This window comes from Bos taurus, chromosome 26 (assembly GCF_002263795.3).
Source record: "Bos taurus isolate L1 Dominette 01449 registration number 42190680 breed Hereford chromosome 26, ARS-UCD2.0, whole genome shotgun sequence".
Taxonomy (NCBI): Eukaryota; Metazoa; Chordata; class Mammalia; order Artiodactyla; family Bovidae; genus Bos; species Bos taurus.
The window spans coordinates 5,515,965-5,535,140 of NC_037353.1; the positions used below are offsets into that span (position 1 = coordinate 5,515,965).

The 19,176-nt window shown below is 38.1% G+C and overlaps 1 protein-coding gene across 1 annotated transcript in view; it reads left to right on the top strand.

The window, feature by feature from the left end:
* Positions 1-19,176, top strand: part of PCDH15 (protocadherin related 15) — a 1,060,244-nt gene that overhangs the window by 1,006,911 nt on the left and 34,157 nt on the right. The window contains exon 29 of the mRNA XM_059881970.1: positions 4,764-4,940. Coding sequence (XP_059737953.1) covers positions 4,764-4,940 — 177 coding nt within the window. The remainder of the gene's footprint in view (positions 1-4,763; positions 4,941-19,176) is intronic.

Consider the following 19,176-nt stretch of genomic DNA (forward strand, 5'->3'; position numbering starts at 1 on the left):
GAGGAGTTTTTACAACCACCACAACATATAGCTCACATTTGTGGCATGTTTTTTATTTGTTGGGCTTTGTGCACTTAATTGGGTGTTATCTAAATAATGTCTCATAGAGGCCTTTGAGGTAGAAATCATTATTTTCCCCTTTGCAGAGAAGAGTTTCCTATAACTTTGAGAGGCTCAGAAATTTTCACAAACATACAGATGCCAGTGGTGGAAATTTAATTAGAATCTACATCTATGAGCTAACAGCAGGTTGGGTTCCTAACCACTCCCTCTGCACAATGCTTCTTAGAAGGCAGACCTATTTAGAAACCCAATCTATTTTGGGGGGTGGGTGGATGGAGGAGGAGTGAGCTGCTCTAACACAAGGCCAGAAAAACCCATCAAATGGTAATTTTACTGTGGGTCATTCACACAAATAGGTAACTGAAAAGATGACTGGTGTAACAGTTTAGTGTAAAAAAACCAAAAGTTAGCTATAAGTAAATATTTGTTTTAGTTATTAAACGATTTTAGTAAAGCTGCTACACTTATTTTTTTATAACCCAATTTCTGGTGAAATGCACATGTAAGATATTGGATAAGTGATGCTGTAAATGAAAATTTAGGGGAATCGGAGTTGGTGATGGACAGGGAGGCCTGGCGTGCTGCGATTCACGGGATCACAAAGAGTTGGACACGACTGAGCGACTGAACTGAACTGAACTGAACCAAAAATAACTACCTTTGATAATAAATCAGTTAACTGAGCCAGTTGTTTAATAGTTCTCTTAGTCTGTGATTTCAAAGAAGGTTTCACATAAAAAAAAAGTTTTTCTTTCAACATTTATTATAAGAAGGCTTTATAGATTGCAATGTTTAATTTAAATTAGAAACTAGTTTAAATTTTAAATAATTAGCTATCATGTGGTAGCACAGTAAAATGTTAGTCCCTTGGACTGCAAGGAGATCCAACCAGTCCATCCTAAAGGAGACCAGTCCTGGGTGTTCATTGGAAGGACTGATGCTGAAGCTGAAACTCCAATACTTTGGCCACCTCATGCAAAGAGTTGACTCATTGGAAAAGACTCTGATGCTGGGAGGGATTGGGGGCAGGAGGAGAAGGGGACGACAGAGGATGAGATGGCTGCATGGCATCACTGACTCGATGAACGTGAGTCTGAGTGAACTCCGGGAGTTGGTGATGGACAGGGAGTCCTAGCATGCTGTGATTCATGGGGTCACAAAGAGTCGGACACGACTGAGCAACTGAACTGAACTGAACTAACTGATAAATATATTTAGATATAAACATATGTGAACATATAATACTGTATTAACATATTTCTTTATAGAAACTTTGTCTAAAGATCATGTAATAACCTATTACTAAATATTATGAGTATGCTACTGATCTTTTAAACTGAAGTAAAACAATAAACCCTAAATGTAAATTTAATTTTTAAAGTATTATAATTATTATACCAATTCATTCACACTGTATTTAATTCTTCACAGATCAGACAGTTTGTTGTTTTGAAAAATGTTGCCATAATTAAATACCATACTGCCAAATGTTTGATTATACTACTTATATTTTCAATTGATGTATTGCTTCCAAGAATTTAGATTCAGGGCACAATTAACATTATATAAGCATCATCACAGGCATCTCCCTTGATACAGTGTTTGTGTATGACACAGATGTTACAGATTGATAAAGAGTATCAATTGATCAAGAGTATCCTTCTCTCTCTCTCCCTGTATGTGCATATGCACACACACACACACATATATATATTATAGAACTTATTTTATTAAAGTTAGACTTCCCTGATAGCTCAGTTGGTAAAGAATCTGCCTACAATGAAGGGTCTGCTGCTAAGTTGCTTCAGTTGTGTCTGACTCTGTGCAACCCCATAGACAGCAGCCCACCAGGCTCCCCCATCCCTGGGATTCTCCGGGTAAGAACACTGGAGTGGGTTGCCATTTCCTTCTCCAATGCATGAAAGTGAAAAGTGAAAAGTGAAAGTGAAGTCGTTCAGTCGTATCTGACACCTAGCGACCTCATGGACTGCAGCCTACCAGGCTCCTCCGTCCATGGGATTTTCCAGGCAACAGTACCAGAGGGGGGTGCCATTGCCTTCTCCAACAGTGTAAGGGACCCCAGTTCAATTCCTCGGTTGGGAAGATCCCCTGGAGAAGGGATAGGCTACCCAGTATTCTTGGACTTCCCTTGTGGCTCAGCTGGTAAAGAATCCACCTGCAATGCGGGAGACCTGGGTTTGATCCTTAGTTTGGGAAGATCCCCTGGAGAATCGAAAGGCTACCAACTACAGTATTCTGGCCTGGAGAATTCCATGGACTGTATAGTCCATGGGGTGGCAAAGAGTTGGACACAACTGAACGACTTTCACTTTCACTCCACTTTCACTTTAAGCAAAAGTTTAATAATTAAAGCCTTCAAAGTCATAATATCATAAATTGACAGTGACCTAGGGCATGCAAATACTTATACTGGTAGAATTTCTTGGTGGAATTACGAACTGTAAATCCACATGACATTTTATTTCAAAATGTATGTGTGAACTGGCTTAATAAATTAATAAAATAATAAGGGCAATGTAAACATTAGCTTTAATTTATATTTGCCAATTCAAAGTAAGTACTTAGAGAGTTACATTTAAAAAAATGAGGTTAAAAAAATTGGAAGCAACCCTTTATCTATGTACATATGAAGATGAAGGTCTAAAAATTCATTATTATGAATATCACACATATATATTTATATATGTATATGTATATGTGTAAAGTAATGTAATATATATATATATATATATATAGCATAGGCAGATATTGTAGAAATGATTAGGTATATGGACACAGATGATACATAGAAAGATTGATTTTTACAAAAGATGTTTGTATTCTAAAATACTTAAATTTAGTTTTAATGTATTTATCAGAAAAAGGTTAAAAAAAAGACTTCAGATCTGAACTTATTTAGCTTTATCCCAAAACATCTCTAAATGTTTAAGGAAAAAAATCTTGATGATGAGAGAAAAAGAAAAGAATGAAGAGTAAGAGAGTAAGAGTAAGAGTAAGAGAAACTTCAACTATGCTCTTCTACACCAGTTTAAAAGTAAACAAGACACTTCATTTACATTGATGATGTCCTCTGGTGTGTACACCACAGACTTGTGCTCAGTGGTACAGCCATTTCCTCCAGAGTTTCATATCCTGCTTCTCTTTTAACAGGGCAAACCAAGCACATACCAGACCCTGAAAGCAATATATTTTTTTTTAATAGAGGAGAAAACAGGTCAATTTTGGCATCTGAAGTAAAAGTTATTTCCTGGTGCATCAAAATTCTTTAGAATATATTATTCCTCATTCCCCCCCAAATGCTTCACAGCTTGGACTCTATTTGTCATGTTTAGTTATTAAAATTAATTAATTTACATATAAATGTCTATATTTAATAATCTGCATTCTAGAGTTAATCTTCAAGGATTAATAATATTAAGTTTTTAATAAGAAAAAGAACATTAAGGAAATTGTCTTTATTTGGCTATAAGTTAGACTTTCAATTAAAATCATTATCCAATTAGAAAAAAAATGTGCTTTACAGAAAATTACCTATGGATTACTGTTCTTTCCTTTCTATTGAATATTACTAATTCTGTACTAAATGATATATCTTTTAGTTATTTGGTGGCTCAGTTGGTAGTCTGCTTGCAATGCAGGAGATCCAGGTTCGATCCCTGGGTGGGGAAGATGCCCTGGAGAAGGAAATGGCAACCTACTCCAGTATTCTTGCCTGGAGAATTCCATGGACAGAGGAGTCTGGTGGGCTACAGTCCATGGAGTCACAAAGAATGGGACAGGACTTGATAACTAACAGTTTCACTTTCACTTTAGTTATTTGTATTCACCTAAATAGCCTCTGAGAATTTTATTATAATCTGATAAATCAGGGAAAGCAAAATATCTACATTCTTCCACTGCTATAGTTTTCTAAGTGTCTTTATACTCTGAGGGAAAGAAGTATCTGACTCTTGCACCTTGGTATATAGTTATTATGGCATTTATCGCAAAATCTGGTGAAAGGTGTAATTTATAACACCAAGCATATGAACTCAAGAGTTCTAAGACCCCCATGGCTCCTATAAAGCACAGACAGCTTTATTTGTACAACATAGTTGGCATTTCTCATGAGCCATGTAAGAGCTCAATTGGTATCATAAATTTTAAGTCTAGACTTAAAGAGGACATGGTTGATGACCTCTTTGTACCTTATTCAGCTTCTAGCATCATTGGGAGTTAAATGTTCTAAATACATGGAGAATTTTTTTCAAGAGTTAGTATTAACTGCTGCTGCTGCTGCTGCTATGTCGCTTCAGTTGTGTCCAACTCTGTGCGACCCCATAGACGGCAGCCCACCAGGCTCCCCCATCCCTGGGATTCTCCAGGCAAGAACACTGGACTGGGTTGCCATTTCCCTCTCCAATGCATAAAAGTGAAAAGTGAAGGTGAAGTCACTCAGTCGTGTCCAACTCTTCATGCCCCCATGGACTGCAGCCTACCAGGCTCCTCCATCCATGGGATTCTCCAGGCAAGAGTACTGGAGTGGGTTGCCATCGCCTTCTCCATAGTATTCACTAAGCATTAGCAAAAACCAGGCTGTCATCATTTTTCATTTACTAAATATCATTTCAAGATGAGGGTGATTTTTTCCCCCAGTGAATCTGTCAGAATGTCATGTTTGTGCTTTGTTTGATTTATAGGATTTTGGATCGCTATGTTCAGGAGCAAATTCCTGGTGCCAAGGTTGTGGTGGAGTCCATTGGTGCTCGCCGGCATGGCGATGCCTTTTCTCTAGAAGACTATACCAAGTGTGACTTGACTGTCTATGCAATTGACCCCCAAACCAACAGAGCCATCGACAGAAATGAGCTTTTTAAGTGAGTACTTAATATTACCCATAAATAATCCTAATTTAAGGCTACAAGTACTGATTTATTTATTTTTTCTACATTTTCTTTTTTTAATATAAATTTATTTATTTTAATTGGAGATTAGTTACTTTACATTATTGTATTGGTTTTGCCATACATCAACATGAATCTGCCAAGGGTGTACACGATGTGTTCCCCATCCTGAACCCCCCTCCCACCTCCCTTCCCATACCATACCTCTGGGTCATCCCAGTGCACCAGACCCGGACATCGTGTATCATGCATTGAACCTGGACTGGCATTTCGTTTCACATAGGATACTATACATGTATCAATGTCATTCTCCCAAATCATCCCACCATCTCCCTCTCCCACAGAGTCCATAAGACTATTCTATAGGTCTGTGTCTCTTTTGCTGACTTGCATACTGGGTTACTGTTACAATTTTTCTAAATTCCATACATATGGGTTAGTACACTGTATTGGTGTTTTTCTTTTTGGCTTACTTCACTCTGTATAATAGGCTCCAGTTTCATCCACCTTATTAGAACTTATTCAAATGTATTCTTTTTAATGGCTGAGTAATACATCCAAGTCTATGCCCCAACCAGTAATGCTAAAGAAGCTGAAGTTGAATGGTTCTATGAAGACCTACAAGACCTTTTAGAACTAAAACCCCCAAAAGATGCCCTTTTCATTATAGGGGACTGGAATGCAAAAGTAGGAATTCAAGAAACACCTGGCTGCTGCTGCTGCTAAGTCGCCTCAGTTGTGTCCAACTCTGTGCGACCCCATAGAGGGCAGCCCACTAGGCTCCTCTGTCCCTGGGATTCTCCAGGCAAGAATACTGGAGTGGGTTGCCATTTCTTTCTCCAATGCATGAAAGTGAAAAGTGAAAGTGAAGTTGCTCAGTTGTGCCCGACTCTTAGCGACCCCATGGACTGCAGCCTACCAGGCTCCTCCATCCATGGGCTTTTCCAGGCAAGAGTACTGGAGTGGGATGCCATTGCCTTCTCTGCAAGAAACACCTGGAGTAACAGGCAAATTTGGCCTTGGAATATGGAATGAAGCAGGGCAAAGACTAATAGAGTTTTGCCAAGAGAACTCACAGGTCATAGCAAACACCCTCTTCCAACAACACAGGAGAAGACTCTACACATGGACATCACCAGATGGTCAACACCAAAATCAGATTGATTCTATTCTTTGCAACCAAAGATGGAGAAGCTCTATACAGTCAGCAGGAACAAGACTGGGAGCTGACTGTGGCTCAGATCATGAACTCTTTATTGCCAAATTCAGACTTAAATTGAAGAAAGTAGGGGAAACCACTAGACCATTCAGATATGACCTAAATCAAATCCCTTATTATACAGTGGAAGTGAGAAATAGATTTAAGGGACTACGTCTGATAGATAGAGTGCCTGATGAACTATGGATGGATGTTCATGACATTGTACATGAGACAAGGATCAAGACCATCCCCATGGAAAAGAAATGCAAAAAAGCAAAATGGCTGTCTGGGGAGGCCTTACAAATAGCTGTGAAAAGAAGAGAAGCAAAAAGCAAAGGAGAAAAGGAAAGATATAAGCATCTGAATGCAGAGTTCCAAAGAATAGCAAGAAGAGATAAGAAAGCCTTCCTCAGCAATCAATGCAAAGAAATAGAGGAAAACAACAGAATGGGAAAGACTAGGGATCTCTTCAAGAAAATTAGAGATACCAAGGGAACATTTCATGCAAAGATGAGCTCGATAAAGGACAGAAATGGTATGGACCTAACAGAAGCAGAAGATATTAAGAAGAGATGGCAAGAATACACAGCCATACAAAAAAGATCTTCACGACCCAGATAATCATGATGGTGTGGTCACTGACCTAGAGCCAGACATCCTGGAATGTGAAATGGGCCTTAGAAAGCATCACTATGAACAAAGCTAGTGGAAGTGATGGGATTCCAGTTGAGCTATTTCAAATCCTGGAAGATGATGTTGTGAAAGTGCTGCACTCAATATGCCAGCAAATTTGGAAAACTCAGCAGTGGCCATAGGACTGGAAAAGGTCAGTTTTCATTCCAATCCCAAAGAAAGGCAATGCCAAAGAATGCTCAAACTACCACACATTTGCACTCATCTCACATGCTGGTAAAGTAATGCTCAAAATTCTCCAAGCCAGGTCAGCAATATGTGAACTGTGAACTTCCTGATGTTCAAGCTGGTTTTAGAAAAGGCAGAGGAACCAGAGATCAAATTGCCAACATCTGCTGGATCATGGAAAAAACAGAGAGTTCCAGAAAAACATCTATTTTTGCTTTATTGACTATGCCAAAGCCTTTGACTGTGTGGATCACAATAAACTGTGGAAAATTCTGAAGGAGATGCGAATACCAGACCACCTGACCTGCCTCTTGAGAAACCTATATACAGGTCAGGAAGCAACAGTTAGAACTGAACATGGAACAACAGACTGGTTCCAAATAGGAAAAGGAGTACGTCAAGGCTGTATATTGTCACCCTGCTTATTTAACTTCTATGCAGAGTACATCAAGAGAAACGCTGGGCTGGAAGAACAAGCTGGAATCAAGATTGCCGGGAGAAATATCAACAACTTCAGATATGCAGATGACACCACCCTTATGGCAGAATGTGAAAAAAACCTCTTGATGAAAGTGAAAGAGGAGAGTGAAAAAGTTGGCTTAAAGCTCAACATTCAGAAAACTAAGATCATGGCATCTGGTCCCATCACTTCATGTGAAATAGATGGGGAAACAGTGTCAGACTTTATTTTTTTCGGCTCCAAAATCACTGCAGATGGTGATTGCAGCCATGAAATTAAAAGACGCTTACTCCTTGGAAGGAAAGTTATGACCAACCTAGATAGCATATTCAGAAGCAGAGACATTACTTTACCAACAAAGTTCTGTCTAGTCAAGGCTATGATTTTTCCAGTGGTCATGTATGGATTTGAGAGTTGGACTGTGAAGAAAGCTGAGCGCCGAATAACTGATATTTTTGAACTGTGTTGTTGGAAAAGACTCATGAGAGTCCCTTGGACTGCAAGGAGATCCAACCAGTCCATTCTAAAGGAGATCAGTCCTGGGTGTTCTTTGGAAGGACTGATGTTGAAGCTGAAACTCCAATACTTTGGCCACCTCATGTGAAGAGTTGACTCACTGGAAAAGGCTCTGATGGTGGGAGGGATTAAGGGCAGGAGTAGAAGGGGAGGACAGAGGATAAGATGGCTGGATGGCATCACCGACTCAATGGACATGAGTTTGAGTGAACTCCAGGAGCTGGTAATGGACAGGGAGGCCTAGTGTGCTGCAATTCATGGGGTCGCAAAGAATTGGACACAACTGAGCGACTGAACTGAATACTCCATTGTGTATATGTACCACAGCTTTCTTATCCATTTGTCTGCTGATGGACATCTAGGTTGCTACCATGTCCTGGCTATTATAAACAGTGCTGAGATGAACATTGGGGTACACGTGTCTCTTTCAACTCTGGTTTCTTCATTGTGTATGCCCAGCAGTGGGATTGCTGGGTCATATGGCAGTTGTATTTCCAGGTTTTAAGGAATCTCCACACTGTTCTCCATAGTGGCTGTACTAGTTTGCATTCCCACCAACATTGTAAGAGGGCTCCCTTTTCTCCACACCCTCTCCAGCATTTATTGCTTGTAGACTTTTGGATGGCAGCCATTCTGACTAGCGAGACAATCTCTTTAACAAGTGGTGCTGGGAAAACTGGTCTACCACTTGTAAAAGAATGAAACTAGAACACTTTCTAACACCATATACAAAAATAAACTCAAAATGGATTAAAGATCTAAACATAGGACCAGAAACTATAAAACTCCTAGAGGAGAACATAGGCAAAACACTCTCCGACATACATCACAGCAGGATCCTCTATGACTCAACTCCCAGAATATTTGAAATAAAAGCAAAAATAAACAATTGGGACCTAATTAAAATTAAAAACTTCTGCACAACAAAGGAAACTCTAAGCAAGGTAAAAAGACAGCCTTCAGAATGGGAGAAAATAATAGCAAATGAAGCCCTTGACAAAGAATTAATTTCAAAAATATACAAACAACTCCTGCAGCTCAATTCCAGTAAAATAAACGACCAAATCAAAAAATGGGCCAAAGAAATAAACAGACATTTCTCCAAAGAAGACATACAGATGGCTAACAAACTCATGAAAAGATGCTCAACATCACTTATTATCAGAGAAATGCAAATCAAAACCACAATGAGGCTATAAGTACTTTAAGTTTGGTGGTGATTGATGGTTTAGTCACTAAGTCGCGTTTGACTCTTTTGACCCCATGGACTGTAGCTTGCCAAGCTCCTCGGTCCATGGGATTCTCCAGGCAAGAATACTGGAGTGGGTTGCCGTTTCTTTCTCCAGGCTATCTTCCCGACCTAGGAATGGAATGGTCTCCTGCATTGCCAGCAGATTCTTTACCAACTGAGCTACAAGGGAATCCCCACTTAAAAGTTTAAAACCCACCAAATTGTTCTTCAAAGTGAAGTGTGAGCAAAAAAAAAAAAAAAAAAAAAATCTAAGAAGTAATGCCTAGGGTGCTCAAGCCTAGAATTTTCACGTCTGATTGTGAGATAAGTGAACTCGGAGGATCTTTCTCCTTGAGATGTCAGAAGATCCATTATGCTTAAGAGGAAGGAGCATTTCAGTGAGATCACCTTGCATCTTCTTCCACTCTTTCTCCACAAACCTGGCTCTTAAAGAGGAAAGCACAGATTCATTCTTAAAATGGCAGTGTGCCTGCAATGATGTTAATAGGCTTGAATTTGAAAAATAAGTCTAGTTTCTTCAAGGTCTTCCTGTATAGGCAAAAATTGGTGTCTGATTTTCCCCCTGACTTGCTGGTGGAGAGCAGATATAGTCCCTTCCACCTAAGTCCATGTGACATTTCATCCTGGTGTGAATTTGAATATATGAGTTATAAATCCTAAAATTAAGGAAATAACAGAATCATAAACAAAATGCTATTATAGAGTCTCCTTCGGAAGTTATTACGATTGTTGTTGTTAATTTCTCCTTTACTTTAGTGACACCTAGTGTTCAAAAGATTCTTGGCATGTAATTCTTATCCAAAGTAAAACATAGTAAAAATGCATATTGTTATATAATAAAATGTGTATATTCCAAATATTCATAGGTGTGTGTGTGTGTATATATATATGTATAAGCTACATATATATCTCCCAAACCCATTATTTCAGATTTTAGTTTTTCTTTGTCTCTCTATATAATAAACAGCATATAAATAAATAAATATATGCATATATAAATTTACATGTATGTCCATATATGGATGCATGTTTTTATTTAGTAAGCATATGTTTATCCATTTGTTTATTAAAACTCATAAATCCTGAATTTGTTTTTACTTTATATCTGTTCATCAGCATTCAACTATTCTTATTTAAACAACAATAAAATCCTGATTTAATATCAACTTAATTTTTTAAAAGACATAGTTGTCAAGTATCAATAATTAAGATAAAATAAATTTATATATCATAGATATTTGGGCCATTTGCAAGATAATATATTAATCACTGTGAGGAAACATAAATGACTGTAGCAATTGCTTCCTCTCAGGCTTTAGAATCACCATCCAAATGAAGCAGCATTTATGTCTACTAAGTCAATATTTGCTTGCTTTATTAATTTAAAAGTTTTTTAGGAATACACTTTAAATGCAATTTATCTATGTTCTTTCTATTAATTGTCATTATTAACATTTATTTAAATTCATCTGCATTCGTTTATATACATATTGGTTTTATTTCCAAGTATAATGACAGATTGAATTTAAGTTGTTTTCCTAAATTTAAAAATATCTCTGTTCTTTAGGATGACAACCTGTATCCAGAGAGTAAAATAATGTTGATTATTATTTGAATTGTACTTACAAATGTTTTAGAGATAAAAGATTTGGAAACTGAAGCCAATTTGATTTCAGCTGACAGTATGAAGTGTAAGATACACAGTCTTCATTCTAAACAACTTTTCCCAAACCTACATTATATTGTGAAGAGTAGAACTCTAAATTCAATTCAATAACTATTATAGCCAAGAAGAAAGCCAAAAATATATAGTAACTATAAACTTTAAAAAATTATATTGAGGAGAGGACAGAATGTCTGTGAAGTATTAAAAATTTTTTCTTAGTAGTCTTCACCTTGAACTTATAGCTGTGAAACACTGGTCTAATTTAAACCCTAGAATTGTTTCTTGAAATGTTTTGTAGTGAAATTACATAGATATATTACATAATGCAAGGCTGATAATGCAAAGATATTATCAGACATTGTTATCTATTCTAAAGTTATAAAATGCTTTGTATATTTACTTTTAACACTGAACGAATACACTAGGACATTAGGATTGTTGCCTAGTGTCCAGACCAATGGAAATAGGATTATCCTCTCAATTTTCCCTTATCCTAAACGCTAACAATGTTAGAATTTGCTGGAAAAAGCATTAGAAACAAACAAACAAAAAAAAAGTACTTCCTCCAAGGTGTTCACTTCAATTTTTGAAAACTGATTTAACTATATCAAAAAAATTAAATAAACATCAGGTCAGGTCAGTTCAGTTCATTTCAGTTGCTCAGTCATGTCCGACTCTTTGCGACCCCATGAATCGCAGCACACCAGGCCTCCCTGTCCATCACCAACTCCCAGAGTTCACTGAGACTCACGTCCATCAAGTCAGTGATGCCATCCAGCCATCTCATCCTCTGTCGTCCCCTTCTCCTCCTGCCCCCAATCCCTCCCAGCATCAGAGTCTTTTCCAATGAGTCAACTCTTTGCATGAGGTGGCCAAAGTATTGGAGTTTCAGCTTTAGCATCATTCATATAAATGCGTACAAAACTGGAATGACATTAATACTCTTTAATTACATATTTTATTTCAGGAGGTTATCAGTATTTTGATTTTTCTCATTTTGAGTTATCTGAATTGCTTAAATTTTTTGCAATTCATGCATATCATTTTTATCTTGCTTTTATTCTTTAGGTTCTTTGAGTATCTTTAATCTGCATTTTTGTCTGGGGAGTTTTTGTTCTTATTGTTTTCATTTCTGGAATATTCTCAGACAAAATATCTTCAAATATATCTTATACCCTATTCTGTCTTTATTCCTTTTCTGAGACTCCAATTAAAATTTGTTTTGTCCACATAGCTTTTGAGTGCTTTATTATTGTTCTTCTTCCTTCCACCAACATTCTTGTCTCTTTGTATTTTTGTTTGGATAATTTCTGTTGCCCTTTTTTCAAGTTCACTGACTCATCTGTGTTAGCCTTTTGTTAAGCACATTAAAGGAATTCTTTATTTTTATGTCTTTCAAAAAAAATGTTTTTTCCTTTTTATTTGGTTCTTACAGTTTCTACCACCTTACTGAATTTCTCATTTCAGGCATGTTTTCCACCTTACACTAGATTCCATAAAATATTAATCAGAGTTGTATTAGAGTCCCTATGTGACAGTTCCCATACCTGAATTACCTGTCTAGTTCTCCTGCTTTCTGTATCTTTCAGCAGCTCCTGAATGTCTGTGATAGAGGGCTTTCTCTCCATTCTTACTCTCCTGATGTAGTAAACGGCACTTGCTTGCTGCTTGGTTCTACTCTTAAGGTGTGGATGAGACAATGATGGGTTTGGGAGGTTCTATTTTCTTGTCTAGTCCGTGTGCCTAGGACTCCTTGTGGCATCCATAATCTCCTTCATAATTATGGAGGCTCTTGTGTGTAGGAGAGTCCCTGCCCCTCCCCCACAGGTAGTAGACCTCTACTTTGCAGGGTCTTTGGCTACAGAAATCTCCTTCTTCTCTCCCAGATGGGGTGAACTTTGCTCATAACTCTTTTCCAGAAGCAGTGGACCTTCACTTAAGCTTTCCTTCCTCTCTCTCTACGTAGCTCTTGCTTTGTATGAGATACAGGTCCAGGGAATTACAGACAGCAGAGCACCCCAGCCTTAGCTGATTACTTCCTATATCCCTTCACTATGTAGAGGATTTTCTCTGGTTCCCTGCCCTGTACCCAGTCTATCTTTATGGTGGTCCATAGGAAAAAGTTTGCAAATGAGTGAAAATCCCATGTGTGTTTGTGGGTAACTTTTTCTAATTGTTACCCTTCGCAATTCAGTTTTTTTTTTTTTTTTGCTTGCAAAAATTATAATTTCAATTTTATAGACTTTCCAGTCATTAGGGTGGGTGCCACATTCTCCTGTGGCATTCTACCTCCTGAGCAGAAACAGACAATTCTATTTTAAAATAAAACTTAATTAAATTTGAAAATAAGCAAATACAATTTTAGCTTGTACATATTTTTTATATGCCTAGGCTGGTTAACATTAGCCTGTTCAGATAGTAAATAAGAGATAAAGAAGAAGGTAGAAAAAGCTGTTATATTTTAGAAACTGCATTTATAATAGCAATGTTTAAAAATACATAATTTAAAATGAATCTAACTACTAAGGTCTGATAAAACTTTTTTCAACTTCCTAAATCCAGCAAAAAGAGTTAAAATACTGAAAATTCAAATAATTGGAAAACTAAATACTGGAACCTAGTTAAGAGAATTGTGGACTGGTGTAGAGAAAATAGTGGTTCACCCCTGGTTTACTTTATTAAGCAGATCCAAGTGGAAAGGATGTGGGCAGATATGTTAACCATTGCCCACTCTGTGAAACTATTTCAGAGACCCACAGTGTTTACTTATCAAGGAAATAAGCAGTTGTTCCCCCACCATTTAGATGTGGGCTTTTGAAGTACAAACACATTTTCCTGCTCACCCTCCTCCTCATTCTACATTGGTATGTACACTGTGACACTGAATCATCAAGGTAAAATGCAGGATGGTCTGTGGTTACATATTGTACTTTTTTTTCTGAGTTATTCATTGTTCTTTTTTTTAAATAGTGGAATATAATTGCTTTGCAACGTTATGTTATTTTCTGCTTTACAATATTGCAAATCAGCCATATGTATACATATACCCCCTACCTCTTAAGCATCCCTCCCAATCCCCTTTTCTCTCCTCTAGGTCATCACAGAGACCCTAGCTCAGCTCCCTGTGCTATACAGTAGATTCCTGCTAGCTATGTATTTTACACGTGGTAATGTATATGGGCTTCCCAGGCAGATCAGTGGTAAAAGAATCCACCTGCCAATGAAGGAGTCACAGGAGTCGTAGGTTCAGTCCTTGGGTTGGGAGGATCCCCTGCAGAAGGAAATAGCAATCCACTCCAATATTCTTGCCTGGGAAATCCCATGGACAAAGGAGCCTGGTGGGTTACATTCCATGAGCTCATAAAGAGGTGACTGTGACTGAGAGACTGAGCACAACTTGTATATGTCAGTGCTACTCTCTCAATTTGCCCTCCCACCCCCGCCAGCCCCGCTTCTTTGCAAGTGGTGTTCCACACAAGTAAATGGAGGCAGGGATATAAGTTTGCATGTGCTTCATCCGTTGAGTGAATCAGAAGGTATGAAACTGGCTTAGGAATTTACCTCATCTAGGGAAAACAGAGCAATAATGGATTAACGTTGGCTAAATGCTAGGACTGGGCTTCCCTGGTGGCTCAGAGGTTAAAGTGTCTGCCTGCAATGTGGGAGACCTGGGTTTGATCCCTGGATCAGGAAGATCCCCTGGAGAAGGAAATGGCAACCCACTCCAGTATTCTTGCCTGGAGAATCCCATGGATGGGGGAGCCTGGTGGGCTACAGTCCACGGGGTCACAAAGAGTCAGACACGACTGAGCGACTTAACTTTAACTAAATGATAGGACAATTGCACTCATCTCACACACTAGCAAAGTAATGCTCAAAATTCTCCAAGCCAGGCTTCAACAGTAGGTGAACCGTGAACTTCCTGATGTTCAAGCTGGATTTACAAAAGACAGAGGAACCAGAAATCAAATTGCCAATATCCATTGGATCTTTGAAAAGCAAGAGAGTTCCAGAAAAACACCTTCTTCTGCTTTACTGACTATGCCAAAGCCTTTGACTGTGTGGATCACAATAAACTGTGGAAAATTCTTAAAGAGATGGGAATACCAGACCACCAAACCTGCCTCCTGGGAAATCTGTATGCAGGTCAAGAAGCAACAGTTAGAACTGGACTTGGAACAACAGACTGGTTCCAAATAGGGAAAAGAGTACATAAAGGTTGTATATTATCACCGTGCTTATTTAACATATATGTAGAGCATATTATGCAAAATGCAAGGTTGGATGAAGCACAACCTGGAATCAAGATTGCAAGAAGAAATACCAATAACCTCAGGTATGCAGATGACACCACCCTTATGGCAGAAAGTGAAGAAGAACTAAAGAGCCTCTTGATGAAAGTGAAAGAGGAGAGTGAAAATTTTGGCTTAAAACTTAAGATTCATAAAACTAAGGTCATGGCATCCGGTCCCATCACTTCATGGCAAATAGATGGGGAAACAGTGGAAACTGTGACAGACTTTATATTTTGGGGCTCCAAAATCACTGCAGATGGTAACTGCAGCCATGAAATTAAAAGGAGCTTGCTCTTTGGGAGGAAAGCTATGGCCAACCTAGATAGCATATTGAAAAGCAGAGACATTACTTGGCCAACAAAAGTCCATCTAGTCAAAGCTATGGTTTTTGCAGTAATCATATATGTATGTAAGAGTTGGACTATAAAGAAAGTTGAGCACCGAAGAATCCATACTTTTGAACTGTGTTGTTGGAGAAGACTCTTGAGAGTCCTTTCAACTCCAAGGAGATCAACTCAGTCAACCTTAGAGGAAATCAGTCTTGAATATTCATTGGAAGGACTGATGCTGCGGCTGAAACTCCAATACTTTGGCCACCTGATGTGAAATACTGACTCATTGGAAAAGACCCTGATGCTGGGAAAGACTGAAGGCAGGAAGAGAAGGGGACGATAGGGGATGAAATGATTGGGTGGCATCATCAACTTGATGGACATGAGTTTGAGCAAGCTCCAGGAGTTGGTGATGGACAGAGAAGCCTGGCATGCTACAGTCCATGGGGTCACAAAGAATCAGGCACGACTGAACGACTGAACTGAACTGAAATGCTAGGAAGGGATCTGTTCACTTCACCCTTAGACTTAAAAAGGATTTTGACAAGCAGCTAAGTAGACTATGGATGAGAATAAAGAACAAACATCATGTCTTTATTGATCTTGAATCTGACAGCTTTATTTCCTTCCTAAAAGAAGTAAGCAAGGAGAAAAATAGTATCAGTAATAAATACTAAAAAACAAAGTAAAAGACATAACATTCTGATGACTCAGAGGTAGACTATATCTCTGGAAATAATTCTCTTATAGAAACCATTGGAAAACAGTTAAATATTTCCAACAGAAAACAAGACCATATAAGGCAAATGGTATATGTGTTTAACATGTCCTGAATCTTTATCTCTTTCTGGTAAAAAAAATTCCACAAAAGAATAGTGTGGTTGACCTTCTTCCACATGGTAGCAGGCTGGAACCCTCAGGCCATTTGGAGTATGCCTTTCCTCTGCTCACATTGACTACATGTGGATTAGTGCACATTCCAGAGAAGGTCAGTTAGATTTCATCTTCAAGGATTGACATGGATCTTGGGAGACAATAGAGCTCTTAGTCCTGAAATCAGAAAAAATATGAAACACACAAACAAACCCTGAAGTTTGTTTGGGCTACATTTTTCCATCTTTAGGGAGAAAATCTTCTAAAATCCATTGACTATCCAAATTTGGACTTGCCTGTAATGAAAAGGCATATGAAAATCAAATTGGAAAAATGAAGTATAAATATAAGCTCACAGCATACTAAGGTAAAGAAAAAAATGATAAAAGAGGTAAAAACAAACTTAGAGGACAATCAAGATACAACCTGATAATTACACATATCTCTGGAAAGAGTGAGAGACTATTTTGGGGGGCTCCAAAATCACTGCAGATGGTGCCTGCAGCCATGAAGTTAAAAGATGCTTACTCCTTGGAAGAAAAGTTATGACCAACCTAGATAGCATATTAAAAAGCAGACACATTACTTTGCCAACAAAGGTCTGTCTAGTCAAAGCTATGGTTTTTCCAGTGGTCATGTAAGGATATGAGAGTTGGACTGTAAAGAAAGCTGAGCACTGAAGAATTTATGCTTTTGAACTGTAGTGTTGAAGAAGACTCTTGAGAGTCCCTTGGACTGCAAGGAGATCAAACCAGTCAACCCTAAAGGAAATCAGTCCTGAATATTCATTGGAAGGACTGATGCTGAAGCTGAAACTCCAATACTTTGGCCACCTGATGTGAAGTATTGACTCACTGGAAAAAACCCTGATGCTGGGAAAGACTGAAGGCAGGAAGAGAAGGGGATGATAGGGAATGAGATGGTTGGATGGCATCACCAACTCAATGGACATGAGTTTGAGCAAGCTCTGGGAGTTGGTGATGGGCTGGGAAACCTGGCGTGCTACAGTCGATGGGGTCACAAAGAGTTGGACACAACTGAGCGACTGAACTGAGCTGAGGTAAAAAATTGTAGTAGTTATCACAGAAACAAAACACGAAAATATTATTGAAAGATTTCATTACATCACAGGCAGAATCAATGAAAAATCTTGTCACATGTCCTTTAAAAGCAATTGAGTATGTTTTAGAACTATTGAAACAAAAGTAAAGATGACTTAATCATAAAGGAACAAAAATCGATGCCTTAAATTCCATCTGTATGAGAAAATGCCAAAAGTCAATGGAATCAAATTCACAATATTTTAAGGAAAATGTTATGCCTCAAGGATTTTTGCCTAGACAAGTTGTTGCTCATATATAGAGCAAAAAGCTATTCTAAATCAGTTTTGGATTCAAATGTGATGCTCTCCTCTAGTAAAAAAATACTTAAGATTTCTTAAATTGAGAAATCAACCAAAATAAATATCTAAATAATGGAATTATTGTAGTGTAAAAAGACTAATAAATCTCCCTTTATGTGATTTGGATATCAATGAGAATCCAGTAAAAATCCAATGGAATAGTGATCTGTTGTCCTCATGATAGGAATCATTTTTCCCTGCAATTTATGCTCTTTGTCTACTTCTGATCCTTCCCAGTTTCTAATAATATGATTCTTGTCATGTAACTCTTAATCTGTACTTCATTTGGAATTTCTTGTTTTATCTGATAAACATTCAAACAAAGTGTTGTGCAATTCCATTCCAATTTAGTGCTTGGAGCAATGGAAAAACCTTTATTGTATTCCCAAACATATCTGAAAATGATCTAGGATAAATTGATATGAAAAGTATATTTTTCATCTACTAAAGCATATTTGTAAAAAATAAAAACAAACACGCATCCTAACTGCCTTGTATTATAGTATGCTAACTTGAATAAAAACCTGCATAGCTTTAAAACTGAAATGAGTTATTTGAATTATTCAGTTCAGTTCAGTTGCTCAGTTGTGTCTGACTCTTTGTGACGCCATGAATCTCAGCATGCCAGGCCTCCCTGTCCATCACCATCTCCCGGAGTTCACTCAAACTCATGTCCATTGAGTCGGTGATGCCATCCAGCCATCTCATCCTCTGTCGTCCCCTTCTCCTCTTGCCCCCAATCCCTTCCAGCATCAGAGTCTTTTCCAATGAGTCAACTCTTCGCATGAGGTGGCCAAAGTACTGGAGTTTCAGCTTTAGCATCATTCCTTCCAAAGAACACCCAGGGCTGATCTCCTTTAGAATGGACTGGTTGGATCTCTTTGCAGTCCAAGGGACTCTCAAGAGTCTTCTCCAATACCACAGTTCAAAAGCATCAATTCTTCAGCGATCAGCTTTCTTCACAGTCCAATTCTCACATCCATACATGACCACTGGAAAAACCGTAGACTAAATGGACCTTTGTTGGCAAAGTAATGTGTCTGTTTTTCAATATGCTGTCTAGGTTGGTCATAACTTTTCTTCCAAGGAGTAAGGGTCTTTTAATTTCATGGCTGCAGTCACCATCTGCAGTGATTTTGGAGCCTTGATTTCCTAAATTGAAAGATTAATAAACTATCCAAGGATTCCTATCTGATATCAGGCATCTTTTTTTTTTTTTTTCCTGTAAAGAAGCTATGAACAGCATGTTTAACTAGATTTAAAGTCAGCGCAGTCACTTGGAAAATTAGAATAAAATGTATCAAAAGGGAAGAAATAGCCTGTAAAATGCACAAGGATAGCAATCTTCAGT